Source organism: Ovis canadensis, chromosome 11 (genome assembly GCF_042477335.2).
Source record: "Ovis canadensis isolate MfBH-ARS-UI-01 breed Bighorn chromosome 11, ARS-UI_OviCan_v2, whole genome shotgun sequence".
NCBI classification, from domain to species: domain Eukaryota; kingdom Metazoa; phylum Chordata; class Mammalia; order Artiodactyla; family Bovidae; genus Ovis; species Ovis canadensis.
In genome coordinates this window covers 64,397,077-64,410,790 of record NC_091255.1, presented here as the reverse complement: position 1 = coordinate 64,410,790, position 13,714 = coordinate 64,397,077, and the positions used below count along the sequence as shown (strand labels likewise).

At 54.7% G+C, this 13,714-nt stretch overlaps 1 protein-coding gene and 1 non-coding gene across 2 annotated transcripts; both read left to right on the top strand.

The window, feature by feature from the left end:
* Positions 1 to 1,195: 1,195 nt before the first annotated feature.
* On the top strand, positions 1,196 to 1,268 carry TRNAG-UCC (transfer RNA glycine (anticodon UCC)). Its single transcript has one exon. It is a non-coding gene; the product is annotated as a tRNA-Gly (tRNA).
* Positions 1,269 to 6,021: 4,753 nt separating this feature from the next.
* LOC138414524 (E3 ubiquitin-protein ligase TRIM47-like) lies at positions 6,022 to 12,102 on the top strand. Its single transcript, XM_069542125.1, has 8 exons — positions 6,022 to 6,089; positions 6,251 to 6,293; positions 6,587 to 7,254; positions 9,387 to 9,482; positions 9,685 to 9,918; positions 10,155 to 10,317; positions 10,541 to 10,603; positions 11,474 to 12,102. The coding sequence occupies exons 2-8, from the start codon at positions 6,278 to 6,280 to the stop codon at positions 12,031 to 12,033; spliced, it is 1,800 nt and encodes a 599-aa protein (XP_069398226.1). The 5' UTR covers positions 6,022 to 6,089; positions 6,251 to 6,277; the 3' UTR covers positions 12,034 to 12,102.
* The last annotated feature ends 1,612 nt before the right edge of the window (positions 12,103 to 13,714 follow it).

Here is a 13,714-nt window from a genome sequence, read left to right as displayed (position 1 = left end):
CTGTCACTCAACATTGATGATGCTCACACTGTCCTCAGGAGAGGAATGTCACTGCACCCTTTTGTAGCAGAGCTTCTTACAGAGTGCTCGTTTCTCCTGCTGCTAAGACTGCCTGGGGGGCTGGGGAGGAGGGAAGGGGCCGGACCTTCTTTCTCCTGGCTTCCATTCCACTGCATCTGAAAGGACCAGAGAGTGCCAAGGGACAGAAGGTGGGACAGACGGGCTTCCTGCAGGAGAGCAGGAAGGAGACGGGGGAGTGGGAGATGGTCTTTAAGGGATAGAAGTCTTCCTGGAAGAGAACAGGTGATGGGGTGCCCATTTTCTCTGCCAGGAGGATGAGGAAGAACGTGAGGTGAGAATCCAGTCACACAAGTTTTAAGTGTTGATCCCTAAGTCATTGGGCAGGGTGCGGGATCTTCTGAAGGAGTTAGGCCGTCTCTCCTACAGGGCGCTGACGGCTGGGGAGGAGGTATGTACACAGAAAAGTACTGAGAGGGGCTGTGGCTGTAACAGCTCCAACAGGAGGCCACAGCAGTTGTAAGTAGGAGGGAAAGGAAAAGGCCTGGGGGACTCAGGTGTCAGCCGTGGGGGTCCCAGGACAGTTACTGCTCCCAAGTGTGTGTGTGTGTTCGGTTGTTCAGTCGTGGCTGACTCTTTGTGACCCCATGGACTGCAGCCCACCAGGCTCCTCTCTCCATGGGATTTCCAAGGCAAGAATAACTAGAGTGGGTTGCCATTTGCTCTTCCAGGGGATCTTCCCGACCCAGGGATCAAACTCAGGTCTCCTGCATCTCCTGCCTTGGCAGGTGGATTCTTTACCACTGAGCTACCTGGGAAGCCCATCTGTTCCCAATTCTGGGGAGCAAAGAAAAGAGGTTGGCATTATTAAAGGTCAGGATGCAGGGCCTCCGTGATGGCTCATTAGTAAACAATCCACCTGCCAAGGCAGCAGACACAGGTTCGATCCCTGATCCGGGAAGATTTCCACATGCGGAGCAGCAGTTAAGCTGACACGTCACAACTGTTGAGCCCGTGCTCCACAGGAGCAGAGGCCACTGCAGTGAGAAGCTCACACCACGGAGCAGCCCCCGTTCACCGCCAACTGGAGAAAGCCTGCACAGCAGTGAGGAACCAGCACAGCCAAAAATAAATAAGATTTTAAACAGAATGAAAAATAAAAGGTTGAGGCGGGACTTCCCTGGTGGTCCAGTGCTTAAGACTCCGCACTTCCACTGCAGTGGGCCCAGGTTCGATCCCTGGTTGGGGAATGGCAAAGACACACGTACAACGCGTACATAGTCAAGGAGGGGCCCTGCGAGGGATGCTGCCGTCAGGGCTCACCACACTGCCGGGACCAGCTGTTGCTGCCAGCGTGAAGCTGCGCTGCTGTGGTTGCTCTGATAACAGGAAGGGGCTCATCTCCTTTCTCCCCCCAGCTCCCTCACACGTCCCTTAGGGCAGCTTCTCAGCCCCAGCAGCACCCGGCAGTCTGGGTGGGTTGGGACTGAGAGGAACCACAGCCGGGGCTGCGAAGTATCCATAAACTCACTTCTATGTATATTTGAACTTAATACAAAATGGTAAGAATAACTTTATGCCTCCATGTGACAAGATGCAGCTACTCTTTACACAAAGACAATCTTACCCTCTCCCCTAACGTGAAAGTGAAGTTGCTCAGTCATGTCAGACTCTGAGACCCCATGGACTGCAGCCCACCAGGCTCCTCTATCCATGGGATTCTCCAGGCAATACTGGAATGGGTTGCCATTTCCTTCTCCAGGGGATCCTCCCAACCCAGGGATCGAACCCAGGTCTCCCACATTGCAGGCAGACGACTTTACTCTCTGAGCCACCAGGGAAGCCACGACTCTCCTTTTGAGGGCTTCCCAGGTGGATCAGTGGCAAAGAGTCCGCCTGGAATGCGGGAGGCCCGGATTCCATCCCTGGGTCGGGAAGAGCCTCTGGAGAAGGGCATGGCAACCCACCCAGTTCTTGCCTGGAGAATTCCATGGACCAAGAAGCCCTAACATAAGACACTGCAAACAGTCGTTGTTCCCAGGTCTGAGAGACAGTCACATCTATTTCTGGGCTATGTTAATTACCCCTCAGATTAGCTTTGTAGGTTTTGATGGGCAACTCAGGCCATATGGTCCCTTGATTCCCATGATGAGGGAGCAGGGACTGTTTCTCAAAAGGAGAAGAAAGAGAAAAGAATTAGTCGCTCCATTGTGTCCAACTCTTTATACCCGCCAGGCTCCTTGGTCCATGGAATTCTCCAGGCAAGAATACTGGGTGGGTTGCCATGCTCTTCTCCAGAGGCTCTTCCCGACCCAGGGATGGAATCCGGGTCTCCCGCATTCCAGGCGGACTCTTTGCCACTGATCCACCTGGGAAGCCCTCAAAAGGAGGGTCACTGTAAAAGGAGTCATGGGTCTATTCCGAAACCCTGGAGTCCGCGTGCTGAGTCTCCTGTTGGGACTTGCTGGAGGCTCTGTATGGCACTGTTCACAGATCATTTCAGTTCCACTGAATCTGCTCGGTCATGAGCCCGGGTAGCAGACCAAAGCTGAATTTTTCATAAGAATCATACCGCGCAGAAGGATCCTCGTCAGTGAAGCTTTCCCCCGGACTGAACTGCTACTCTGTGAAGTCAGTTTAACTCTATACAATGCAATTACATTGTTCTTTTCTATTTCATTATTTCTTAAAAATATTTTCATTAAGGTCATGGTTTTCCAAGAGATTTTTGGTGGAAATTTAATTCAGTTTAACCAATTCTAGCTTTTGCCCTCGTGAGTCATATTTTTGCCCTTGTGGGCTTGCCTTTGTGCTTTTGTGTCCTGTTTATTTTCCCCAAGTCAGATGTCACATTTGGCAGCTCAGAAATCTGACGGCCCAATGGTTAATAACCCACCTTCCGACGCAGGTGACATGGGTTTGATCCCTGTTCGGGGAACTAAGGTCCCACATGTCGCAGAGCAACTAAGCCCACCCACCGCAACTAGAGAGCATGTGCGGCAGCAGAGACCCCGAGGGTCACAGCTACAATCTGACACAGCCAAATAAATAGATATTTTTTTAAAAATCTAAGTCTCATATCTAAATTTGAGTATTTTTAACCGGTTGATTTTCTGTTAATTATTTCTAGAAAAACATAAAGTGGACAGAAGGCTAACAGTTCATTTTTCTCAGCTTTCTTGTAAGAAAATTGTGAGTAAGTCCCCTTGGATATTCTTGGATGGCTTTATGTCTAAGCTTGGGCTGTTGCTCCTCCTCATATGTCATTCTGATAGGCTCCACACATGCACTGTCCACACAGTTGGCAAAACACCCTCCAAATATGCCCTCCTTCATGCAATTATGATGGATAGCCGATAAGCACTTATTGGAGTGGGAGGGTTTGGAAGACGCCTCCGAGTTCTTGAATGAGACCCTGAAGTTGGAGAAGGGGGTAGTTGGCAGGTGCAGAAGGGACGTGGTGCTCAGCTCTCGCTTCTATAAGGGCTCTAGCAAACGTCCACTTCTGTGCCTGGAAATGTGCTGTACTGGGCTTAGTCGTTAAGTCGTGTCTGACCCTTTGCAACTTCATGGACTGTAGCCTGCCAGGCTCCTCTATCCATGGAGATTCTCCAGGCAAGAATACTGGAGTGGGTAGCCTATCCCTTCTCCAGGGGATCCTCCTAACCCAGGGATCCAACCGGAGGCACTGACAACAAAAGCTGAGTCCTGGAGTCCTGCTGCTTAAGTGGGAGAAGGGAATTCTGAAGGCAGAGAGGAAACAGCCAAGCAGCTAGCTGCCTAATGGCTAAGGGAGTATTCATCGGAACCTGGATAGAGGCAGAGGGGTAGAAATGCTGAGCTGTAATCAAGGTCCTCTGAGATACGTAAAGGCAGCCTCATATTCCAGAATCCCTACAGGCACTTGGTAATGCAGTGGTTAAGAATCTGCCTTGCAACGCAGGGAACTCGGGTTCCATCCCTGATAGGAAACTTAAGATTTCCCTGGTTGGGGAACTAAGTTGCATGTCGCAACTACTAATGCCCGAGTGCCAGAACTAGAGAGTCCGTACACCGCAGCGAAAGACCCCACGTGCCACAACTAAGACCCAAGGCAGCCAAATAAAAGAAGCCCTACAAATCCTAAGGAGGATAAATAAGAACACACATCAAACTCCAGGAGACAGTGAAGGACCGGGAAGCCTGGCATGCTGGAGTCCATGGAATCACAAAGAGTCGAACACGACTTAGCAACTGAACAACAATATAGAAATGGCAAAATGAAAACACATTTGGAAAAAAAAAGAAAACACGTTTGGAGAAAACCTTACAAGTCACCAGAAATGGAGAAAAAGGTTACCTTCAAAGAATCGGCAATAAGACTGACAGTCAGCTTCTCAACAGTAAAATATAAATCAGAAGACAGTGGAGCGGACTTCCCTGGCAGCACAGTGGTTAAGACTCTATGCTTCCAACGCAGCGGGGAAAGGTGATCCCTGGTGGGGGAACTAAGATCCCATATTCTGTGCAGCATGGCTGAAAAATAAATAACAATAAAAATAATTAAAAAAAAAAAGATAGTGGAATTAAATCCCCAAAATACTGAAAAGAAAATAGCTGCCAATGTAGAATTACCAAGTGAAAATATTCTTCAGAAGTAAAGAGGAGGACTTCAGTGGTCCAGTGGCTAAGACGCTCCCAAGGCAGAGGGCCCAGTTTTAATCCCTTGTCAGGGAACTAGATCCTACATGCCATAACTAAGATCTGGAGCAGTCAAATAAATATAATTTTTTTTTTTAAGTAACATATTGGGACTTCCCTGGTGGTCCAGTGATTTAAGACTCAGTGCTTCCACTGCCAGGGACACAGGCTCCATCATTGGTCAGGGAACTAAGATCCTGCATGCTGCATGGCCCAAAAAACAGAAAGAGGGACACACTGCAAACTTTTCAGGGCATGTATCTTCTTGGGTGAGAAGGCTGGGTAAACAAACACTGACAAGAAGCTATCGCAGTGATGAGACTCTCTCCTAAGCTTCAGTCATCTTTTCCTTCTGAGGATCAGAACCACAGTGGAAAGCAACAATCTTGAGCATCACCAATCGGATAATGTTTGGCTCCCTCAACTTCAAACCAGGAATGAGCCTTGAGATCTCTTCTACAACAACCCTGTGGATTCACCAGAGAACCAAGGTCCCAAGAGATGAAACAACTTGCCCAAGATCTCACTGCCACTTAGTTGCCACTTTCCTTCTCTGCTTAGTAAACTGAGTCCCCCACGTCCACTGCAAGGGGCCCTGGGTGCAGCAGCGACTCTGTCTCCTGCCTGGAATGAAGGTTCCAGAGCAAAGAGTATCCTGGGCGGGCAGGACCCCTCACCACTGCATGTCCGGTGGCACCTCTTTCTTTTTTTCTGAAGTAAATTTTCCTGGAAAATATTAAAAGTAGATTTCCACGTGCACATGTGTGTATGTGCTAAGTCACTTCAGCCGTGCCCTACTCTTTGCGACCCCATGGGCTGTAGCCCGCCAGGCTCCTCTGTTCATGGGATTCTCCAGGCAAGAATACTGCAGTGGGCATCCGTTCCCTTCTCCAGGGGATCTTCCCCACCCAGGGATCCAACTCAAGTCTCCTGCTTGGCAGGCGGGTTCTTTACCACTAGTGCCACTGAGAAGCCCTTCCATGTACTACCTTGTCCTTCCCACCCCCACCCCACCGCCCCTCAAAAAAGCATTATTCAAACTCTAGGAGGCATTTGCCATCAATTTCTATGATGAAAAGCTTTAAAAATCCTTATAACCCTATAAAGACATTCAGGAAGAAGATGAATATATATGGTTAACTGAGGCACACAACATTGTTAATAATCAAGTGTAATGTGTATGTTTTTTTAATTAGCTGGAATACCATGTTTTACTATTTACTTATCCTCATGTCTTCCTTTATTGAGTCTGTTTTGCCCTGCTGACATCACAAGCAGAAGGCCGGGGCTGGTCATGCTTGAATTGTGACATCAGGAGCAAAACTGTGGGCAGTCTCAAGGAGGGGGTCCAACTCGATAGGGGGACCACGCAACAGCAGCCAAAGGGAAAGGTGAGAAGGTGGTCGTCCAACCTCAGGGGATGTAAAGGGCTGGGGTCGGGGCACACTGGGCTGGGAGACTTTCCGGCAGCTGGAGACCTGGGGCCTCGCCCCCCCGCCCCTGCCCCAACGTGGGCCTAAGCACCCAGGTGTTCTCTTCCCTCCATCCACAGGGCAGCAAGCCTCTGGCTCTCCTTGACATGCAGAGAGTTTCACGTAAGTACCTGTGCGCTGACCTTTCTCCCAAAGGGCCAGGGAAACGGCTCGTTTCCCTTGTCACTATGTGACTTCTTCCTGCCTACCCACCTTCTTGTCCAAGATTTGTTCCAGGAATTCGGGCAGGGACAAAAACACAAGCCTCAGTTTATGCCCCTGTGTGGGTTGACCAATGGCAGAGTCCCGGTACCCCGTGGGCAGACCAGCTGCTTCCAACAGAAGAAAAGGGGTCCCCCTCAAAGGCCCCTCAAATCCTGCCCTGGCTTCAACCTGGCTTTGCCCCATCTTCCCAGGGCCAGTCCAGGACCAAGCCCCAGCCCTGCAGCCCACCGCCAAGCTCTCAGGAGCTCCCCAAGGCCAGTTCCTGATGAATAACAGCAGTCTCTGCACGCTGGAGGAACAAGTCCTCTGTCCTGTTTGCCTGGAAGTGTTCCGCAACCCAGTCACCACGGCCTGCGGGCACAATTTCTGCATGAGCTGCCTCCAGGGTTTCTGGGACTACCAGGCCACCATGGGCGAGCCCCTCTACTGCCCCCAGTGCCGGGAGAGCTTCCCCACGCGGCCTCGCCTCTGCAAGAACGTCATCCTGGAGGAGATGGTGACCTGCTTCACCCAGGCCAAGGGCCAGACCTTGGGGTCCTCACGGAGCCTGGCCGGGCCCAGGGACGTGCCCTGCGACTTCTGTGCCCCCGAGAAGCTCAAGTCCGTCAAGTCGTGCCTGCAGTGCATGGCCTCCCTGTGTGAGAAGCACCTGCGCAGCCACTTAGAGGACCAGGTGTTCCAGGGGCACCAGCTGCTGGAGCCCGTGTGGGACCTCAAGAGCCGGCTGTGCCGCAAGCACCGCAAGCTCCGGCGGCTGTACTGCCGCACCGAGGGCTGCTGCGTGTGCGGGGCCTGCCTGTTGGAGGAGCACAAGAACCACGACACCATCCCGCTGGAGGAGGAGCGCGCGCGCAAGGAGGTGGGCTGGGAGTGGGGGGATGGGGGAGGGGAAAGGTAGGGGAAGGGAAGGGAGGATGGGGGAGGGGAGGGGGGATGGGGAGAGGGTAAATGGGGGAGGGGAGGCCGAGGAGCAAGAGGACTCTGTTCCAGGCACACCTTTCCGGGAAGGAAAGGATTGTAGCCATTAAAGTGTCCTTAGTCTCTCAGTCATGTCTGACTCTCTGCAACCCCATAGATTGTAGGCTCCCATGCTCCTCCGTCCTTGGGGTTCTCCAGGCAAGAACACTGGAGTGGGTTGCCATTTCCTTCTCCAGCCATTAAAATGGTGCTCGGAATTCTGCAGTGCAGGAGACCTGGATTCAGTTCCTGAGTCAGGCAGATCCCCTGGAGAACGAAATGACAACCCACTCCAGTACTCTTGCTTGGAAAATCCCATGGACAGAGAAGCCTGGCAGGCTACAGTCCATGGGGTTGCAAAGAGCTGGACACCACTTGGTGACTAAAGCACCCAAAGTGATGCTCACAAGGGTCCTGGCAAGACATGAAGAAGCGCCACCAGACGGATTGAATCAGGATCCAGGGACTTCCCTGGCAGTCAGGTGGTTAAGACTCTGCTTCCACTTAGGGGAGCACGGGTTTATCCCTGGTAGGGGAAGATCCCTCATGCCGTGCACTGCACTCAAAAAAAATTTAATAAAATGGTTAGTTCTTTTTTTTTTTTTTTAAAGGAGCCAAAGTTATTTGTGATGAATCCTATTTAAAAATTTTTTTGCACAGAAAAAGGAATGGCTGAAAGGTAACATATCAACATACAAACATGTCAGGTTGGGTGAATCCCTTCCTTTTTTTCTATTTTCAAATTAGGTTTTCTCCATTTGGATTGCTTTCTTTGTTCGAGTGCTTATATTTGAAACATTCTATCAAATATATTCTAGAACTGTGCTATTCCAGCGTAGCCACCTGCAAGAAAGAAGCTTGGGCCAGAACGTAAGCCGACTCACCCCACTGTTTAGTTCAGCTGACAATTTTTTCACATCAGGACCTTCTCAACAAAGGGAGAAATGTGTTGATTTACAGCCTGGCACAAGCTGCTTCTTTTGCTGCGGGTCAGCAACAGTTCGCAGACAGGTACCTGGTACCCACTGTCCTACAGTAGGTTGTGAATCGTGACAGCACCCGCTCCGGGGACGTGCTTGTGCTCAGAGGCTCAGTCCTGTCTGACTCTGCGACCCCATGGACTGCAGCCTGTCAGACTCCACTGTCCTTGGAATTTTTCAGACAAGAACACTGGAGTGGGTTGCCACTTCCTCCTCCAAGGGATTTTCCCGACCCAGGGATCAAAGCCGCATCTCCTGAGTGTCTCCTTGTGCAGATTCTTTACTGCTGAGCCTCTGGGGGAGCTGAGACTAAAGACTTATGTGGAAGGACTTGGGGACACAGTTCTGCCTGGACCTGGTGGCACTGCCCCAGGGAGCCAAGGGCTCCGCATCTGATCGACCCCTGCTTGCCCCACTGCGCCCCGCCCAGGCTTCTCAAATCACCAAACCCCTCCATAGCTGCTGCTTGTGATCTGAACCCTATGGTCATCAGCTGTCAGAAGCAGAGAACCTGATCCCTAAGAATGGGGAGTCTCTCAGGGAATGAGAGAACAGGAGCAGAGTGGCCCCGAGGGACTTCCCTGATGGTCCAGTGGTTAGGACTCTGCACTTCCATTTCAGGGGGCACAGGTTCGATCCCTAGTTGGGGAACTAAGATCCTACATACGTCGCAGCCAAAAAAGGGGGTGTCCCTGGGTCATCTATCCTTCAGCCTACCCATCCTCATTCTCATCACACCTCTGAAGAACATAAGAGGTGGGACTTCCCTAGTGGCCCAGTGGTTAAGAATTTGCCCTGCAATGCAGGGGACACAGGTTCAATCGCTGGTAGGGGAACGAAGATCCCACATGCCACAGCTAGAGAGTCTATGTACTGAAAGGAAAGATCTATGTGCTGCAGCTAAGGCCTGATGCAGCTAAATAAGGGTTGTGTTTTTTTTTAAGAGGTGTGTTTCTTCTGAGCTCTGACATGGGACTGCCCACAGAGGGCTTCTGCTACGGCACCTCTCTGAATCACCGGCCCGCTCCTCTTCCACCTCACCTTCTCACCCCAGGTCGAAGTTCGGAAGGTCCAGGCCAACGTGGAGAACCAGATGCTGATCATCACCTCCGACAGCCAAAAGCACCGGGGCCAGGTGGCTTTTCTCTCGGTAAGCTTGGCCCATCGCCACCTCCAGCCCAGGCTTTCCCAGCGCCCTGCTTCAGGCTGAGGGGGCCTCTCAAGGGCTCGGAGTGGCTGCTGTGGGGCCAGGCAAACAGAGAGGTGATGCCTCAGCCAGCTCTGGGCCCTGACAAGGAGGATAAGGAGCTGGGGCTCAAAGACACCTCTCTGCCCCTCCACCCCTGCCCCAGAAATTGATCCAGACGACTCGGGATGAGGTGAACGCCTGCTTCTCAGAGATCATCCAGGAGATCAAACAGATGCAGGTGAAGGTGCTCGATTTCGTGGAGAAAGAGGAGGCCACCGCCCTGGGGAAGCTGGGTGGCTCCATCCAGCAGAGTCACAACCGGCTCCTGAAGCTGGAGGGGGACAGCATCTGGCTCCGCAGCCTGCTCGCCAACCGCAGCGACCAGCAGTTTCTGCAGGCAAGGCCCCTCCCCACCCCCACCGCCCAGGCCCATCGCAATGTCCACTGGACTGCAGGGGCTTTGACAGCCCTAACTCAGATGTCCGAAAAGCCAGGAGGAGGGGAGAAAGCTGTCCGGGTTTGAACATGGGCAGCTTTCCCGCCTGCCTCCTGGTTCTGGGGAACCGCTAAGCCCCCGGCCCTTGCTTGGGGCCTGGCTAACAAGTGGTACTGCCAGCCCCTCCCTGCCTGCAGGAGTTGCCCAGGCTGAAGCACTTCCCTGCCTGCATGGAGCCCCTGATGGGCACCAACTGTGAGGAGAAGCAGAGCTTCCTCCAGCTGCCAGAGACCTTGGCGGAGCTCCGGACCCGACTGGTGGACATGGGTCTCAGCTTCATCAACCAGCTCCTCCTGAAGGGTTAGTTAGAACCTGCTTGCCTGGGGCGACTGGAGACCCACCTGCCTTCTGGGGATGGGCTGCTCCGAGGGCAGCGGTTGGGATTCCAGGCACTTGTAAGAGAGCTGGGCCTGTCTGTGTGCGCCTTGTCCAGGTGACTCAACCTCCTGAAAGCCCATGCCTCTCTCTGGAAGGGCACTGGGCTGTGAAAGTGTCCTCAGCAAAGCCCCTCCGTCTTCCCCAGGCATTAAGATGAACTCCTATGAGGTGCTGCCCCCGGATGTGGACAGGAAAATACTTCTCAAGTGTGAGTCCTCAGTCCTGGGGTCCAGCCCCAAGGTTGGGAAGGAAAGGAACAGGGCCCTTGTTTGCCCGACCGACCCAGCCCCACCTCCATGCAGGCCAGGGCTCCAGAAAGATGCCAGGTCTTTCCTGCCCTGACCTTGTACTCTGGACTAGAGACCTCAGAAGGTCTGTGACCCCACGGCCCTAAGAGGAAGGGAGAAGGCTGTCCTGTCCCCGCCCATGGGTGGCAGGGCCTCCACCAACACCCAGAGGCCAGCTCTGCAGCCCTCTGTGGCCCTGATGTGGCTCAGGCTCTGCCCTCAGCTGGGTGCCTGCCGACCTCCCCTGGACTCTAGCCAAGCCAGCTTGGATGACCCTTCTACAGTCAGGCTCCCTTTTCAGTTAATGTCCCTGCAGCCCCTCTCCCAGGCTGGGTGAGGGACCAAGTGACTCTCTAAGAAATCATCGGTGATGTCTCTGAGGTCTCCAGGGTCACAGTGGATGAACCCTCTGATGACCCCTTCTGAGCGACCTCCTCCAGGAGCCCCTGACGCTCCCTCAGTCCCACCCAGTCTTGTGTCCTGCACAAACCGAAAAGGGGGTCCTGTTAGGGTTTGGTGGGGGGGAGGGCAGATAGGGGGACTCTTGGCTGTCCACCTCTCTAGGAAGGCAGGCCTTTGGACAGCGCCCAGCCAGACAGTGTCCACCCCTGCGGGCAGAGTTGAAGACTTAGAGAGGGGAATGGGGGGGGCCACTCTTGGGAGCTGGCAGTGGAAGCACTTGGTGACTTTTGTGCCAAAGCTGTGAGCTTTGGCCCTCCCCTCTCTAGACCTCCAGCGCTCTGCTCCCTGGCCCCGACCCTAGCCCCCTTTTCCATACCCCCTCGGCCCAGGTTACTGCAACCTGAACTTCGACCCCACCACAGCCAGCGAGGAGCTCTTCCTGTTCAAGGAGACCCACTCGGTGCTGAACCTGGGCATCCTCCTGGAGCCCTTCGCGGCGGGCGGCCCCTTCCCGGGCTTCAAGCAGTGGCCGCAGGTGCTGTGCTCGCGGGGCCTGGCCGAGGGCCGCCACTACTGGGAGGCCGACGTGTCCAACTCGTGGGTGTGCCTGGGCGTCACCTACCGCCGCAGCCCCCCGCTCGGCGGCCGCCCGCGCCGCAGCATCGTCTATCTGCTGGGCCGCAATCCCTACTCGTGGTGCCTGGAGTGGGACTCGCTCAAGTTCTCCGTGTGGCACAACAACACGCAGACGGTGCTGCACGGCGGCTACCACCGCACGCTCGGCGTGATGCTCGACTGCGCTGCGGGTTGCCTCTCCTTCTACGGCGTGGCGGGCGGCGTGAGCCTCCTCTACCGCTTCCTCGCCTCCTTCCTGGAGCCGCTCTACCCCGCCGTCATGGTTAGCAGCGGCGCCTCGGTCACGCTCAAGCAGCGCCCCTCCGAGGCCTAGGCCAATAAAGCTGGACTCGAGCGCTGACTGCGCCCGAGGGGAGGGGCGCGCCGGGGAGGGTGGCCGGCCCCGCGGGGTCCCCTGGCCCGGGGGTGGAGGGGCGGGCGGTGAGCCCGCCTCCCGACCCGCTGCCTGGATTTCACCAGCGACGACCACCCAGGGGTCCCGGGAGGTCCTGGGGATCCCCGAAAACAGGCCGATCCTCCCGTCCCCATTGTCACGGGAGAAGGGGCTCTGAACCAGGCTGGCGATCCCCCTGGGACTGGGGACAGTCCGGTGGCCTCCAGAGGGGGAATTCCTGACCAGGATGCTCGGCCTCCCCGACCGGTGAGCTCCCAAGCCCCGTCAGAGGTTGCCCAGGAGTGGGCGGGGCGCCTCCCCGCAGGTGACTCCTCCCCCGCAGGTGGCCAGAGGGAGAGTTGGCACCTGACCCATGAGGGTAGAGGTGTTCTGAGTTACTGGCTTGACTGGAGGCTAGGGAGTTAAGCCGGGGAATCATGACTGTGTCAGACCTCCCTCCCCAAAAGGCTGAGGGCCTCTGTCCAGACGGGGCTGGGGCCCCCATTCCTCTGCCCAGCAAGAGTTTTTCTCACATGGCTGGTGTTTTGCAGCTGAGGAGCATGTGGAACTGAAGCTCTCCGGGTGGGTGGGTGCCTGGAAGCTGCTCTCCCTGACCCCCAGCCTTAAGCCCACCGCACACAGCTCCCCTGGGTAGCACTGCCTGGAAGCCAAGGGGCTTCATTCACATCCAGGTCTCTTCCGTCTGACCTGCCCAGCCAAGCCAGACCATGTGGAAGTCACAGGGAGAGGCTGGGCCCTGCCCTCCAACCACGGCAGCAGTGTGACCGGGGACTCAGCCCCTTTAGGGAAGCAGCCTGGACATTTCCAGCCTCGACCAGTCACTTGTTCCTGTGGCTTCTCATGCGGGGTGGGGGTGGGCGGAACCCAGGAGGGTTAATGATTGGCTCAGAAGAGGAAATGAGACAGTCATGGGGGAGAAAATCCCTGGGGCAACGTGGTCCAGAACCAGGGCGTGCCTGAATTCCATCCCCACCTGGCTTGTCGCCAGAGACGTCAGTGACCTTTGTTTCTCACTCTGGGGCCTGGCAGGGTGGCCGATTGGCAGGTGGAAGGTGCGCTCGGATGGCCTCACAGAGCAGGGCACCCTGTGGCTGCTCTGACCCTGGGCTGTGGTTCTGCTGACCTTCCTCCCTGGAGGCTCCACTCAGCACCAGTCCAGTAACTTCCATTCCTCACCAGTGCTACTGGTGTGGATGGGTAGAAATGAAACGTAAACCTTTTCCCTTTGGGGGGAAAGCTTGCATGCCAAAATGCTTCAATCTTGCCTCCCCACTCCCCCAAAGCAGTCCATGGACTGAGGTCAGGAAAGGCTGAGGGGAACTTCCCTGGTGGTCTGGTGGCTAAGACTCTGAGGTCCCAGTGCAGGGGGCCCAGGTTTGACCCCTGGTCAGGGAACTAGAACCCATGTGCAGCAACTAAAGATTCCATGATGAAGATCAAAGGTGCTGCAACTAGGGCCTGTCGCAGCCAGATAAAAATTTTTTAAATGCTGAGAAGGTAAAAAGTGTGACCCAAGGAGACAGCAAGAGCCAGCTCCACGGATATGAGTCCTTCCCCACGGGGGAGCCGATGGAGGAGCCTCCCTCACCAGCTCCTCCAG